Source organism: Pseudopodoces humilis, chromosome 15 (assembly GCF_049639895.1).
Source record: "Pseudopodoces humilis isolate 2021_Gansu_Grassland_sample_001 chromosome 15, ASM4963989v1, whole genome shotgun sequence".
NCBI lineage: Eukaryota > Metazoa > Chordata > Aves > Passeriformes > Paridae > Pseudopodoces > Pseudopodoces humilis.
Window position 1 is genome coordinate 7,288,425 of NC_142214.1, and position 16,545 is coordinate 7,304,969.

The 16,545-nt window shown below is 48.8% G+C and overlaps 1 protein-coding gene across 1 annotated transcript in view; it reads left to right on the forward strand.

Moving 5' to 3' along the window:
- The first annotated feature begins 4,654 nt into the window (after positions 1-4,654).
- HS6ST2 (heparan sulfate 6-O-sulfotransferase 2) overlaps positions 4,655-16,545 on the forward strand; it is a 126,922-nt gene continuing 115,031 nt past the window's right edge. Inside the window, exon 1 of the mRNA XM_005526178.3 lies at positions 4,655-5,196. Coding sequence (XP_005526235.1) covers positions 4,685-5,196 — 512 coding nt within the window. The 5' untranslated portion in view covers positions 4,655-4,684. The remainder of the gene's footprint in view (positions 5,197-16,545) is intronic.

Here is a 16,545-nt window from a genome sequence, read left to right on the forward strand (position 1 = left end):
ACAGGAGGCTTTTCTGTACTTGCTTCATCTATTTTCTCTCCCTTCCTGCACAGGTACTATAAGATGAATCACATTACAAGGAGATAAGGCAAACCTAATGGCTTGTTTGCATTTCTTTTAATCAAGTTATTCTAATTGTACTAATGTGCAAATAAGGTTTCCCCTCTCATCTGAAAAAGACTTCATCCTCCCAGCAGCTGTGGGTGCCTCAGCGTTTGGGGTTACCCCAGCCCAGGCTAGAGCTGCCACAGCCCAGTCCTGCCCATCTGCCCAGGGGGTTCAAGCTGCCTGCACTCCTGCCCTTACCTGTACCAAACAGTGGACCCTGGGACCTACTCAGGCTGAACTGATACAAAACCTTGCTCCTTTCAATAAGCTGGAGGCCTCCGTGCCTGGTAAAGCTCTGTTTTACACCGAAGAGCCTGCTTATCTCAAAGCTGATGTGTGCTTTCTTTTTGTTGGAGCCAAGCAGTCACCATTTGCCAGCCAAATGCAGAGGTGAAATTCAGACGCTGTGGAAACAAAGGTTTTTAGGAAGTAGACAGGGATGTGATGATGAGTCCCAGCTGATGAGCTAACAACAGTTTCCTAAAGCAGAGAAGATCAATCCAGGGCTTGAGGCACAAGGTGTTTTATTGATCTGTCTCTGGGCAAACACCCGGCGCCTTTGCATACAAACCTCTGATTTTCTGAACGTTCCTGTGGGTAATTACAGAAGGTCAGCCCAAAATGAGATCCTTTCCCAGTTCAGCTTGGCCCTGCTGTGCTGGAGGAAGGCAGCTGCTGACAGGGTGGGTGCAGAAGGGACCGGCCAGTGGCAGAGGACACTTGTGGGTGGGAGAGGAGCAGTGGCCATACCCATGTGCTCATCTGGGCATGACCATGAACTGAGGCATGGAGTGAGGAGATCCCCTGTGCCAGCTGAAAAGGGTCATGTGTGGAGAGTGGGAACAGGGATTGTGTTTGGGGTGTCTGCACATGCCATGGATGGAGAAGGAGGTGGAGATTTTTTTCACTGGTGTTACTAGGCACTCAGTGGTTTTACTTGACCTCTTAACTTAAACCAGCTGCCCTGCCAGCCATCGAATCTTGCTCATGCTGTGAAACCTTAACAGCTCTGCTCTGTCCTACTTTTATCTACTTCAGAGTGATTTTCATTTCTTTAGTGCCTCAGCAAAGGTTTTGGGTCCCTGAATCAAAGCTAGAGAGCATCATTTACATACTGTGAGTGAGAAGGCAGCAGACTGGAGACCATCACTCATTACTGAAAGGATGATCATTGTTTGTTTAGCCCATTCCAAAATAATGGCTCTGCTGGGAGCACCAACCCAGTATGCATCATATCTTTTATAGTATATATTATTTTAGTGCAGGCATTAGGCCATTGTTATTCTCTCTGTTTAATTCCCAGGTATTAGCATTCAGGATTGGTTTTAAGTCACCACACATCTTTGTTATTTCATAATGTAAAATACATAAAACTGGAGGCAAACATATTTTTTTTAATACAAATGACTGTGAGAGAGTGATGGATATAAAGTGCAGAAACATCTTTGTAATTTTAAGGCTTGAATTTCAGAACACAGAGCTTTCATTAAATGGTGCAATCCATTCATTTTGGAGATACAAATGGAAGAAAATGAACTCAGTAGTTCTCATGCCTAGAATCTTTGTGATAAAATTGCCTATTATTGTGAGTGTAAATGTTTTCAAAATATTATGGACAGCTGGAAAAAATAGGAAAGACAGGAAGGGTTGCTCAAGGATGAAAACCATAAAGAAATCACCTCCAAACACCACATGTACCTCTTGAAATTATTTAGAGAGAATTGCTTGAGAAGAGGGGAAAAAGAGACAAGTTTTGGTTTTTTTGTTTTTTGTTTTGTTTTTTTAAATGATGAATAAAGGTCTGGGAGAGTGTTTATGATTTATTTTCTTTGCTGCCTGCTGTGCATATTAGAAAATTCAGCTCTAGGCTGATTGGCCAGGCAGAGAAACAGAGGCATCACAAGGGACAGGGAAGCAAAACCTGAGGTGCTGTGGTGGGGAGGGGAGAAGGAAGGAAAAGCTCAGACATTTCCAGCCCTACCTGAGACTGGGTTCCTGAAATGCAGCACTTCAGTGTAACATCAGTTAAGCACTGGAACACATCAGTTAAACTGAGGGTGGCCAAACACACGGTCCATGAACGACAGGACACCGGGGATGGGGTGAAAACCTCCTCTAGCCAGAAACCTCTATTTTTTTAATTGTTTTTTTTTTTTTTGTTTGCAAGGCTGTAGTTCTCACAAGCATTAATTGCCCCAACATCAGTTGCACCAAGAGGGAAAGGAAAGCCTCGGGCTCACTGGCTGTGCTGTGTTCCATGGCCCTGCCAGGTCTTGGCATGTGGTGGGCGTTGTCCCTGTGGAATGGCACTGGGTGAACACGGGTGGGCACCCATGGCTCCCACCCACAGGCCTCACCGCAGCTGGAGGGCTAAACATCATTTATATACAAATACAGGACTGTAATCAGAGATAAATCCACAGAGTCCGTGTTATTGTTTTATTTACAGAACACTCTCTTGTGCAGAGAGGTTTAGAAATATGCTGACAGAGACAGCGCGGGTGTTTGCTACCTGAATCAACAGAAACCACTTGGAGCATCAAGAAAAACACTCGATGCATACCTCTCCAGCCCAAAAACCCCAAAACAAGACCAGAACACTGGGTGTTGGTGTGAGGTGTAGAGAGAAAGCGGCCGGCTCGGTGCAGTGTCGGGAGTGTGTGTGTGCAGGACGGTGACTCCGCGGAGGCGCCGCTGCCGTTAACGGGGATGTTCCGTGCGGAGCAGCGCCCTCCGCCCGGTGCCACGCGCGGCCAGCGGTGCTGCGGCGGCACGGCGGCCACAGGGCCCGCACACACCCCGGGCACTGCCGCTGCTCCGGCCGCCGCCCGCTCTGGCACGGGCACAGCGGGACGGAGCATCCCGGGGCGCCCCGGGCACATTCGGCGTGCGCGACGGCTGCCGCCGGCGGGAGCGCCGGTCCCGGTGCGGTGCCAGTCCCGGCCCGTGACTGGAGCGCGGTGCCGGTATGGCCCCAGTCCCACTGCCGGTCCCATTCACCGTCCCATTCTCGGTGCCGGTGCCACAGAGGCCGCACTGGGCGATCCCGGCGGGGAGGGGAGCGGTGCCGGTACTGTCCCGGTGCCGGTGTTGTCCCGGTGTTGTCCCGGTGCCGGTGCTGTCCCGGTGCTGTCCCGGTGCAGTCCCGGTGCTATCCCGGTGCCGGTACTGTCCCGGTTCGGTCCCGGTGCCGGTGCTGTCCCGGTTCTGTCCCGGTGCTGTCCCGGTGTTGTCCTGGTGCTGTCCCGTTCTGTCCCGGTGCCAGTGCTGTCCCGGTTCTGTCCCAGTGCCGGTGCTGTCCTGGTTCTGTCCCGGTGCTGTCCCGGTGTTGTCCCGGTGCTGGTGCTGTCCTGGTACTGTCCCGGTGTTGTCCCGGTGCTGTCCCGTTCTGTCCCGGTGCCGGTGCTGTCCTGGTGCTGTCCCGGTGTTGTCCCGGTGCAGTCCCGGTGCCGGTGCTGTCCTGGTGCTGTCCCGGTGTTGTCTCGGTGCTGTCCCGGTTCGGTCCCGGTGCCGGTGCTGTCCCGGTTCTGTCCCGGTGCTGTCCCGGTGCTGTCCCGGTGTTGTCCCGGTGCTGTCCCGGTGCTGTCCCGGTGTTGTCTCGGTGCTGTCCCGGTGCTGTCCCGGTGCTGTCCCGGTGCTGTCCCGTTCTGTCCCGGTGCCGGTGCTGTCCTGGTGCTGTCCCGGTGTTGTCTCGGTGCTGTCCCGGTGCTGTCCCGTTCTGTCCCGGTGCCGGTGCTGTCCTGGTGCTGTCCCGGTGTTGTCTCGGTGCTGTCCCGGTGCTGTCCCGGTGCTGTCCCGGTGCTGTCCCGGTGCTGTCCCGTTCTGTCCCGGTGCCGGTGCTGTCCTGGTGCTGTCCCGGTGTTGTCTCGGTGCTGTCCCGGTGCTGTCCCGGTGTTGTCCCGGTGCTGTCCCGTTCTGTCCCGGTGCCGGTGCTGTCCTGGTGCTGTCCCGGTGTTGTCTCGGTGCTGTCCCGGTGCTGTCCCGGTGCTGTCCCGTTCTGTCCCGGTGCCGGTGCTGTCCCGGTTCTGTCCCGGTGTTGTCCCGGTGCCGGTGCTGTCCCGGTGTTGTCCCGGTGCTGTCCCGTTCTGTCCCGGTGCCGGTGCTGTCCTGGTTCTGTCCCGGTGCCGGTGCTGTCCCGGTTCTGTCCCGGTGCTGTCCCGGTGTTGTCCCGGTGCTGTCCCGTTCTGTCCCGGTGCCGGTGCTGTCCTGGTGCTGTCCCGGTGTTGTCCCGGTGCTGTCCCGTTCTGTCCCGGTGCCGGTGCTGTCCTGGTGCTGTCCCGGTGTTGTCTCGGTGCTGTCCCGGTGTTGTCCCGGTGTTGTCCCGGTGCTGTCCCGTTCTGTCCCGGTGCCGGTGCTGCCGCGCGGGGCGGGCCCGGCGGGGGCGGGGCCGGGAGGGGGCGCGGCCGCGCGGGGCGGGCGGAGGCGCGCGGCGGGGCCGGGCGCGGGGGCTGCCGGGAAGGGCCGTGGGCAGCGGCGGGCGATGGCGGCGGCGCGGGCCCCCCCGCGGCGGCGACGGCGGCGGCTGCGGCGGCGGCTCTGAGCGGGGCGGCGGCGATGCGCGGCGCTCCCGGCGACGATGGAGGACCGGTCCCACAAGGTGCTGCTGGCGCTGGTGATGCTCTTCCTCTTCGCCGTGATCGTGCTGCAGTACGTCTGCCCGGGCACCGAGTGCCAGCTCCTGCGGCTCCGCGCCCTCAGCCCCGCCGCCGCCGCCGACCCGTACCGGGCGGAGGACGAGACGCCGGCGCGTTTCGTTCCCCGTTTCAATTTCTCCGCCGACGACTTGATGCGGCGGGTGGACTTCAACATCAAGGGGGACGACCTGATCGTGTTCCTGCACATCCAGAAGACGGGCGGCACCACCTTCGGGCGGCACCTGGTCCGCAACATCCAGCTGGAGCAGCCGTGCGAGTGCCGCGCCGGGCAGAAGAAGTGCACCTGCCACCGGCCCGGCAAGCGGGAGACCTGGCTCTTCTCCCGCTTCTCCACCGGCTGGAGCTGCGGGCTGCACGCCGACTGGACCGAGCTCACCAACTGCGTGCCCTCCGTGGTGGACAGCAAGAAGGAGGTGCGGCTCCGGCCCTCCAGGTGAGGCCGTGCCCCGGGGGGCTCCCCGTGGACCCCGGTCCCTCCGCGGTGGCCCGCGGGGCGCAGCGGGGATGCTGCGGGAGGCGGAGGGAGGGGAGCGCGGTGTGACCGGAGCATCCCGGCTCGGAGCGGGCGGCACCTCCGGGAGCCGCACCGGCCCGGGGCCACCGCGGCGGGTGCAGTGCGCCCCGAGCTCTGCAGGGCCAGCAAAACCTGCCCCTCTCCGCCGGCAGGGAGGTGATGGGCGTGATGTCCCGCCGGCTGCCGCGGCTGTGACCGCCGGTGAGGAGAGGCTGGGGCTGATGAGCCCGGTGACACAGGAACAGGCCTGGCAGCCCCGCAGCTTGGGGACCCCCCGAACCTCTGTCTCAGGAGAGTGGGAGCTTCGGCTGCCTGCGAGCCCAGAGCTGTTCCATCTTTGGCTGTACTGAGCTCCTGTAGCTCCAGCGTACGCCAAGAATTGGTGTTGGTTTTGGGAATGTTGGTGAGCTACTGTGTCTTTTTGGTTCCTGAAGTTTGGCTTCAGGATGGTGGCCTTGCAAGGTAAAGGTTACTGTTATGGCTGAGTTACCTGTAAATATTTGCATTGTTCTTCAGCCCTAACCTTGATTATTTTGTGCTTGCATTTTGAATTTTTGTCACTGCTCTCTCTTTATCCCTGGATTTTCCTTTGAAGTTGCCAACCTCCCCTGACCATAGCAAGGAGGTTGCCTTAAAGTTGCCCCTGCCTTTCAGAAGCCCAGCTGGCTTTTCCCCCTGAGCAGTGAGGACCTCCTTCCTTCTCTCCCAGAGCTCTTTGATCAGAGCCCACCTTCGGATGTAACACTCCGGAGCTCATCTGTGGCTGTGCATGCAGCTGTACCGTGTAGCAGAACTGCTCAGGGTTTCAGTGTCTTTTCCCCTTCTTTTGTGGGAAATTAAAGTATCGCTCGTATTGCACTGTGAGACTAATGGCAGGTCCCTTTACAAAGAGGCTACTGTTGTATATCATGCTATCTGAAGTCAAGTCTAAGCACAGATTCACTTGAAATACAAAGCAATTTCTTTCTAGAATTCCTTTTATATAGTGTGACACTACACTGCCATCTAGTAGAAAAATGCTTAGCATCATTATGGTCCTGTACCCAAGGAGCAGCTCTTCATCAGGCTCAGCTATTGTGATTCCTTCTCTTTTGTCTTCCCTACTGCTTTAAATTTTAATTGTCTAATTTTTGTGACATCCCATTTGCTTGCATCAGGACCAATTCCTTGCCTTCTGGGTCTGTTAGCTTCCCAGTTTCAGGCTGCTGAGCCTTGCAGGCTGCATAGTTTATTTTACCTGTCGTATAAACATGTTGTTTGTCAGCAGATATGTAAATCGCATAACATGTGCTCTGTTTTGCTGTACTGCTTCCAGTGATGCGTGTTTCTTTCCCCAGATGTGAGCCTGGCCTGCGAAGCTGTAGCTGTGGGTCAGGGATTTCCTTCCTTTCCCAGAGACAGGTCTGTCTGTGCTTGATCTTAGCTGTGCCCTCCAGAAAAATGGGAGGCCCCTTGTCCTGAGCCCACCACCTGAGGGGGAAGGGAACATCAGGCTTGGAGAGCTGCGATTTTGTCTGCAGCTTTTGGCTTTGTATTTTTTTTCCTTTGTTGGATAGCAGACGTGCTTTCCAGAGTTGGAATGGAAATGTGCATGTACCTGCTCAGGAGTTCAGAGCGATGGTTCCTCATCCTATGAACAGCTATGTACACTGTCACAGCTGAGAGTCTGAGAGGTCGCTAGGACTTGTGACTTGGGATTGATGCCAGGAGAGAGGGAGGAAAATGAAACTGTGATGATTTTATGTTAGGTAGAGGTCTACTCTCTCAAAGCCTTCAAAATGATATTATACTTTTAATAACCTAATTATACAGCTGGCTGAATAGCTAGTTATTCTCCAAAAAAATGTCTTGACAAGCAATTATTTGGACTGCAATTTCTAAATGTTTAAAAAATACAGGAAGAGAAGTTCTGAAATGAACAATAGTCCTTTCAAGTCTTTCTGCCCATTTTAATACCTCGTCTTTAATTTTAGTTGTGTTCTCAATTTAGCAGCAGTTCAGCTGACAACTGGTTAATTAGCACCTCTACCTACTGCCAGTAACAGACAGAAAGTCTAAACCCTTTCTGGGCAGATAAAAGCTGCTTTCAGAGCAGCAGTAGATGTGGTATGGGGGTGTCAAAGCCGGGAAGCTGTGCTGGCTCCAGGTGGTCAGCCTGGCTATTCCTGAACTGAGGTTTTTAGGGGGAGCATCCTGGGTCACGTGTGCAGGTGGGAAGGGAAAGGAGGTCACAGCCCTGGTGTGCAGATCCTGAGAGAAGAGGAAGTAACGTGGAGGACTGCAAAGCCCATTTGGGGTGCATCGTGAAGGCAGGGAGAAGGATTCAATCAGGAGCAGAAAGAATTTTTGCGAGTGAACCTTGACTTGACACGGTGGAAATTCCTGCATTTATAGTTGAGATGATTGAAAAGTGAGTGTCTTTTATGAGAGTGATCTGAACTCCTTGGCAGCTGCATCAAGTAGTGTATAGTTAGTGTCTTGGGGCTGTGTGGCCTTGTCTGGAAATACCCAAATATTCCATCAAGCCTTTTAGTTTGCACCTATGTGTGATTACTTTGCACAGATGTTTGTCTTTTCAGGTGTGGCAAATCTGCTTGTCAGATTGCTGGTTACCTGGACTGGTCTCTAGGGGCCTTTTTTAAAGTTGAGTCTTTGTTAGTGTGGAGGAAACTCTGTCCTGGACCATGCGATGCTCAGCACCAGGTACAGAGCATCTCTGTGGCTGGATGTGATGGGATCAGCCTGGAGGGTGCACAGTTGAAGAACCTTGCTGCCTGCAGCAGTCATCCTGCAGTATCTGCTCTTAGTTCCATTAGTAGTCTGCCTCTGTTTTCTCTGGGAATTGCAGGTTTGGAGTGCAGATTCCTTCACTGGAGGAGCAGAAATACTCAGGATGGTTGCTGTGCTGTCACACAATCCTGAGGTGGATTTAACACCATGGTGCTTTTCTGTCTGTGAGCATATAAGTTCCCAAAATTTCCTTTCCTTTGTAATGGTGGCTTGTGCTCCTTAATAAGTAGCAAGCAGGTAAATAGATCATCTTCTTTGGTTCTTTCTTCCCCTGGAGGAACATGGTTCTCTGGCTGGGGGGGGAGGGATTTTTGAGCTTCTCTCATTGGATCCCATTGGAGTGCATGTTCTGTATGCTCCTGTTTGTCTCCTGTTTCATCAGTCCTGCTCACCACTGCAGCATCCAGAAATCACAGAAGAGGGAAGGGGGAAGGTATAGGAAAAGTTGATGCTTTCAGTGCTCTGGATCTGCCACTTGGGAGGTGGATGGAATGGGCTGATGGTGGCGACAGAAAGGAGGGAATTGTCTCAGCTTCTTGGCATCAGTGGTGAGAAAGGAGAAATGTGCTTTTTCCTAGTCATGAATGACTGACTTGGGTCACTTGATTGATTGTGGAAGCCTCAAAGCTTTTGGCACACTGAACAAACACAGCATCCAAAGTAACTGTGCATCACAGAACTGAGATTTCTCTCAGCTCTGGCTAATTATTATGGGAAGTGTCTACTGAAGTTGTCTATAGCAGTAAATCCAGTGGCACCATTGCAAGGAACAAAAGGCCTTGAGGTTAGACAGGAAATTGTAATGAGACATAGGAGCAAATACAGGTACCAACCTTCTTAAGTGCTTTGTCCCCTCGTCTGGTGAGAGATGTGGCTGTGGCTGAAGGTCAGGCTGTATTTGATGTTGCTCCTGGGTAGTGTTAAAGGAAGGAGATGTTCCCTGTTGAAAGGAGAACTAGCTTGTAGAGCTGCCTCTGGAGCCAGGAAGTCTGAGATTGGAAGAAACTTTGTGCTGCTGGTACAAGCCTGTCGGACCAGGTTGGTGCCTGCTGGCTTTTGGGAGGCCTGATGTTGGCACCAAGTTGTGATGTGGGGCAGAAGACCCATGGCAATGCATGGATGTTTTTATCTTGTCGCTGCCTGTTAGCGCAACCCTTCCGAGTCTTACAAAACTCTGAAAAAAAGTTGCATTAAAACATTTCCTAGCAAACACTTAGTGTGTGTCTCTGTTGGCTGAACAGATTAATCCACATGCTCTTGAAAATGTGGAGTTGTCTGCTCTGGGGTCTGCAGAACTGGGTCTGAGGAGGGTTTAGTTTTTTGTTTTCCCCACAAGTGAGTTTTTATCATGGTGCTGTGAGTACTTAGCTACAGAGGTGTTGCTTTGGTGGAAGGGGGAAACTGCTTTGGTGTGGAGGGGGAAAACCCTCATGTAGCACTGACGGAGAGAGGAGATTTTTTGTAGGGTTTGTTAGCAGCTGTTGAGTATGCCTCTCCCTATTGCAGAGGTGTTATATAGTTATATACATAGCTATATATAGCTGTGCAAGCAAATGAACTCTGTGTTTCACCTGTAGTGGTGGAAGCTGGGAATAGTTAAGCCCCATGAATCAGCACTAAACTCTGCACTTGTTAGGCAGAGGAGTTGCTTTAGGGTCCTGTCATGCCCCAAGACTTTGGGAGGATAGTGCAGGTTACGGCAGGAGGTGGACAATTTAAAACCTCTGGAGCTGGTGGAGCAGACACCATTTCCAAGGATTGAGTCCCCCAGTGCTGCTGCTTTTGGGGTGAAGCCTGGGGGGCTGCTGGGGGAGAGAGGGGACCAGCAGAGCTGAGCTGGAGGCTGTGAGCGAGCAGATGGTGTGACCTGTGGTAACTGGAACTCTGGCCAGAGCACCAAGAGGTGCCTGCCCTTGAAATTCCCTGGGAAAAACTGGGCAACAATTATAAAGAAAAAAAAACCAAAAACAAACCAAAACAACAAACCACCAAAAACACCAAACAAAAACCCCCAAAACAAGAAAAAAAAAACCCCAACCAAAACTCAGAGCTTTTGCAGAGATGCTGCCAGGCCTGAGCGACTCTGAGCTGCTTCATTGATCAGCAAGATTTCCTAATGACCCTGCTTGTTTCAGCCTGGTGGTTGCAGGGTGGGATTTGCAGTAAAGGCTATCTTGCCACCCACAAACATGCATCTCCAGCAGCTGAATTTTCCTGCATGGAACCTGTTGGGAAAAAAGCAGTAGGAGTAGTGGATCAGCCAGAGTGAAGAAGGGGGTTTGAGGAGAAGGGCAAGGGATTATTTTCATAAGTACAAGTGTTTCCTTCACCTAATCCCATTACAACCTTGAAAGGATTGGTTATAAACTTAAGTTCGTGGGTTTTTTAGGTTTGGACTATAGGACTCTATAGCTCTCTAAATTGATATTGCTGGTTTTGCAGATAAAGTGTTAGACTTCTTAAAGGGATTAAAAAAATTAATTTTTCATATTAGGTCTCTTCAGTTCTCCTCTAAGTCTTTAATAAAGTGCAAATTGACTTTAAGTCATTTGAAAGTATATGTTTCCTACTGCCTTTTACTTTAAATTTGGAGAATTTCTTGTGTGGAGAGAGAAGGCATTAATTGTTGCAGAAATAAACCCTGGTGATTGCAGAAGAGCAAGATATGAGGCACAGGTGTTATACCTTGAATTGCTTATTCCATATGTTATCTGAATTGGTCCTCCCTAAGGAAGTGAGTGGGAATTTTAAGACTGTGGCATGGTGCTGTTGTAGTAAGACATGATTACTTTTTATTAAAAGGGTACCTTTCTGGTAATTTTTCTTGTGGAATTTATAAATATTCAAATTAAACTATAAATAAATGCTTTAACTGTATTAAAATAGACACAGATTGTGCCTTGTGATCCCTCTTGATAACTTTATAACCTTTAATAAAGGTTATCAAAGGAGCTTGGAAGTCAGGCGTTACCAATAAGTTATTTTTATTAAAAGACAGATTTTTAAGTTTAACAAGTCAAGCATTGGTTCTGAGACATATTAACTGAGATTAATTTGTGCTTCATTTATTTAATCTGAGTTGTCAGGAATCATGTTCTCTAGTGATGTAAATGTCGGCAAAAAGGACTTATTAGTAGATTTGATTGCTTTTTAAATTTAACTAGCAGAGATGCACTGGCATGCCTAAGAGAATTGGTCTGTTTCTGTGAACAGTTCAGTGCCTAATGAATCACTTCAATGTACTTTTCTGAAGGAAAGCAGAGCAATTTAAATGTGCAATGCATTGATTTACCTCAAATGGATTAGGCCTCTGTGTGCAATCCTTTGCATTAATTTACTTTCTCCACAACTGTAATAATAAAGGCAGCATTTCTGTATGGCATTGGTCCAAATTAGCTCACGTAACTTGCTAGAAAGCAAAAAACAATTAATATGTGGCTGAAAATGGGATGTTGGAATGGGTCTTTCTGAGAAGGCACAGGCTTTGGGAAGTGCAGCAGGGTCCAGGATGCCTCTGGGAGCCATGCCAAGGGCAAGACAGCTGGGCTGGATGGAACCCGTGTCAAATGAACCTTGTGTCAAAGGTATTCTTGACATTATTATGGGAAAAAAAATTATATGTATATATGTATGTATTCGTGATTTAGTGCAACTCTAAGAGATTTTGGTGATGTGAGCAGGTTTATCTTGTTAAAATTACTGAAGAAATAATACAAGAACTTGTAACTCCAGCATATTCAGCTTATTTTATCCCTGCATTAACTTTTCAGTCATCTCTTCCCCTCCCATAAGCTCAACCTGCTGAGCAGCCAAGCGGCCAGGGTGCAAAACTCTGGGTAATTCCTTATTGAACCACTTTGCTGCAGCAATGGTGCCTGGGCTTTGTTTCACTCTGCAGGGATTACTGTGGGCGAGCAGCCCTCAGCCATTTTTGGAATTACCCTTGTAGGCTCCTTACATACTTGTGAGGATTAATCTCTCTTTCCCTTCTCAATCAATTAATTCCCATTGCTGGATAGCTGCCTGCCCAGATGTAAATACTCAGGGAAGAAAAGCAGTGGAGCATCCCCAGGTGCTGCCTTTGTCCCTCGGGAGCCTGGCTCCTTGCTCCCAGCTTGGGGATGGAATTCTCACCCGAGCAGTGCCTGAGTCTGCAGCATCTTGGAAGCAAAGCCGGCCGGGCCGGGACGGGAGATGTGGGATGTTCCTTTTCCATGGGGTGGTGGAGCCAGCACGGTGACTGGGGTGGAGGGAAAATGCCATTCCTGCCTTCCTTCTTCCTCCTCCTCTTCTTCCTTAGCAGCTGGCAAGCGTGGATGATTGTGATTGACTTGCTGGTGCTGGCAGTTGTACATTGTGTTCTGAGACTAATAGGGTAACACCGAATTATTCAGGCGTTATTGAAACGAATCACATTTGTGATGAGTAATAAGTAGGAGACTTTGGTATTTATGAATAATTAACATGGTAAAGTTTTTCTTAGACATGAAAAAATTATTTAATTTCTACTGTGAGCACTCTGTAAAATTAATGAAAGATAATTGCATTTGCTAATGTGAGACTAAGAAGCCAAAGCAATCTATTCTTTTGTATTTAAGTTCATACTGCTGATGTAAACAGCCAATGTAGAATTATTTTAATATGTTTTCATTGGGTGGGACCTGTGTTTAACATTGAGTGGGGTGAGTTTTGTGGAAATAGAAAGTCTAAACACTTAATTTGCTGTTGACTTTTCCATCCACACCCATATCTCTGTGTGGATAGTGAATATATGCATATAACAAGATAATGTTTTTGAATAAGTGGCAATTAGGACCAACTTTTTTTCTTCTTCCCTGATTTTAGCTTTCTTTCTCAGCTGTTCATGCTTTTAAAGACAGAATCCATTTAAGCTATTATATACAGCTTTGAGTTAAATCTCCTCTTTTTTAGTCTTGAAAAAAATCATTAGTCTTTAAAGGCCTATAAATCATAAGATCCATTAGGGGTGAGACTCAAATCATGTTACTTCTTGCTTTTCAGCTGCTTATCCAACTCTGAAGGAGCCAAACTTTTGATGTAATATAGCTAAATATATGCAGCTACGAGGGAGATAATCTTGCGGCATAAATGATTTTGCACATCTCCATAAAGGCATGAAGAAGATCATGCCTTTCTTGAGATCATTGTAGCAAATTCTCCTAATTTCCCATAATCAAAAGGATTGTGCAGTTTTGATGCTCTTAGAGGTCCAAGTAGCTGGAAGATCAATTCTGCCATAACTCTGTTTTTTTGACTAAGTTAAAACATTGCAAGGCTCCCAGCAATGGCAATCTGCTCATTCAGTGTGCTGTTTGAACTGCAAGATCCTTCGGCAGACGCCCAAATCGAGAGACTAAAGCACTCTCTGCCACTGATTATTTTCTCCAGCCTTCCTTGGGTTCAGAGAAAAGCAACTATTTTAACCCCCCTGTTAAGCAAAACAATGTTTCCTTGGTCAGGGCCAGAGGAGCTGCTTTTGAGAGTTTCTTTTTCAGGGTAACTGAGGGGAGAGCATTTCCTTTTGCCTGTGGGAAAGTTAGTCCCTGGAGCAATCCCAAGCCATTCTAAGGTTGTGGTTTTTTTTGATTTTTTTTGTTTTGGGTTCAGAGAAAGTTATTTGGAGTAAGCTTGTGTCCTGCTTAAGCAAAACCTTCCAGGTACTGACTTAATCATAGTTTTTGCCACCAGTTAACTCATCTTGATAGTGAAGGTGCTTTGGGGGTTCTCCTCCCTGTGGAGGACTTAAATGAGGCAGGAGGTGGGAGGAGGCGTCTGTCCCTGCAACATTTCCAGAAGAGCAGCAGTTTTTGTTCCTCCTGGAACTAATTCCCCTGCTGCAGAAGGGGAAGAAGATAGCTGTGTGGCTTCTGCCTTTCACAGAGCTGTTTCTTTTCCTGTGGGGGTGTTGGATCTAATCAGAACAGTGGTAGCACAGAGAAGGGAAAAGACAAAAGTGCTCAAGGAAATGTCAGACACAACAGGATGTGCCTGCTGGATGGTAGCTGAGTGACTTGCAAAAACATAAATGGCATAAATTAGTCTTTAGCTCCTTTTAATTCTTGTGTTTAATTCTGATTGCATGTCAGTCTCTGGTAAGAGAAAAAGTTTGTCTTGGCATGGTAACCCCATTTCCTCTTTTACTAAGTGCATGTTTTTAGCCAAAACTTCAGTAGCTTTGGGGTTTTTTACTTTGGTGATTTCCAGTAACTTTAGATCAATAAAATGTGGAGTAGAATTTTTGCTTTCAAATAAAGCTGACTGTAAGGGTCAGTTGTTTGGCTTTCAGGTGGCGTGTTGCTGCTGGGGTCTGTATGCTTAATTCTGGTCTGCATGAAAGAAAAGTGATACATAAACATGAGAGTGGGATTTGAGAAACCAGGACATTACACCTGGGACGAGTCCCATCTTCATCACCAGGTCTGTCATCTCCTCTGAGCCACTTTCTTGTCTGTGTTATTCAGCTCTTTGCATGAGGATCTCCTTCCATCTGCACATAGCATTCATGGATGTTGGATTTCCTAGCCTGACTGCATTTAGTAGTTTTGCTGCCTAAATGTGACTAGTCCTAGGTAGAGGCACTGGAAATATTTGTGTTCAGTTTGAACTTAGGGAAGCTGTTGCTGTAGTGACAGGTGACTCCAGCCTGCCGTGTATGTGCTGGTGTCCTGGGAGGCTTGTGGTGTTCCTTCCCTTCCCAGGAAGGTAAGAGGGAAGCTCCCTGTCCACGTGTCTGCTGCTGTGGGGTCAGCCAGTGCTTCTAGGCCAGGCCTCTTGCATGATCTTGTTTTCACCCCTTTTCGTGGATGAAACCCCTTTTCATCTTTGAAGGGAACAACTTAAGAAGAGCCTAAGCCTGGTACAGTTGTCCTGAAGTAAGATCTAATCATGCTCTAAAGGTGTGTTTATGAACCTGGTGCTCTGACTGAAGGGTGTAGTGAAAAAAGCAGGACCTTCCCTCCAAAGAGGAGACTTTGGGTATCTGACACCAGATGTCCTGACCAAAGTCAGTAGGAATGAAGCTGCTGTGCTTTAAGCTGTTGCTTTGTCTGGTGACTGTCAAAGCTGCAGCTGCTCAGAGTGGAGAGGACTAGACCATCAGAAGGCACCATGGTAGCAGAGACGTAGGAGAAACTTCAGTTCCTTGGTAAGAGACTTCCTTCAGAAGTCAGTTCCTTGTATCTCTTAAACTCTTAATTTGCAAAACTATCCTGTATTGTCATTTAAGTCAGTCCTGCTTCAGATAGACCCCAGGTGAGCCCATAAACATAACAAATGGATTTTGCAAAGCAGAGTTATGAAAGCTTTTTTTCATCCCAGTTCCAGAGAAGAGGCAGAAGACAAATGAAAAGAGTAGTTGCACCTGCAGCTGCTTTTCCTGAGATGAGCCAGCCTTCTACTGGCTCACTTTCCATGTGATAGTTGCATTTTGGATGTCAGCAGTGTTCTGGATTGGGATACGAGCAGTCTCAGAATGTTATGGGTAGAGACAACTTCCTTACTGAGTTAGATTTATGGGGTAGTGCTGATAATACCTGCTGGAGATTGGAGCTCGCAGCTTGCTGGCAGTGATGCAGAACAGCCGAACAAGAGGGCAGTGGCTAGGCATGAGTCTTGACTGGGGAACAGCTCTGCAAGCTGCTTTATCACCCAGTATTTTGTGGCATAGTTAACATGCTACCATGTGCAAGAAGAAATTGCAGTTTTGCTAGAAATGCAGTTGGCAGAAAATACTGCACAGGAAATGTGTTAGCACTGCCCTGTGTTTTGAATTACTGAGCTATTTTGTTGCTTGCAAGGATGAAGGTGTGTTAATAGCTATCCTTGTCTGTGAGCACGGCTAGCTGCATTTGGCCTGGGATTTGGTACAATACAGCTTTTGGAAAAATATGCCATAAACACTTTTAAATTTATTTATCAGGACATTTTAGTGAAGGCATATAATGGTGCTGATATTTCTGGAGATGGGATCAGAAGGAGGTTGTGCATCACTAGGTTTAAGAGGCACACAAACTATTTCTTGTCAAGCCTGAACTCTGTTGTGTTAACAAAAGTACTGAAATATGTTGCTTAAGCATAGACTCAAAGTGTTTAAATTTATTGCTCGGGGCTTCGCAGAATAGGGATCAGCGATGGTGTCAGCATGTTCTGTTGCCCTGGAGTGGCAAAGTTTTGTGCTCTGCAGACTTAGGGTTCCTTTTGTCTTCGCTCATATTTGGGATGCCAGCTTTCCCCTGCTGTAATTCTTGCTGTCTTACACCTTGGGGCTGGTCAGTGCTGCAGCTGTGTATGCACCAAGACGAGCAGAGGGCATGGGGTCTAGAGACTTGCTGAGACAAGTGGAAGTTGAGATTCCCTGTTACAGGACCCAGAGACCTGGGGAGCAGCTTGGGGAAGTTGATGCGTCTGTGTGATGTCCGTCCTGGCTGGTGTATCAGCCTTGGGTTGGGGACCTGGAGA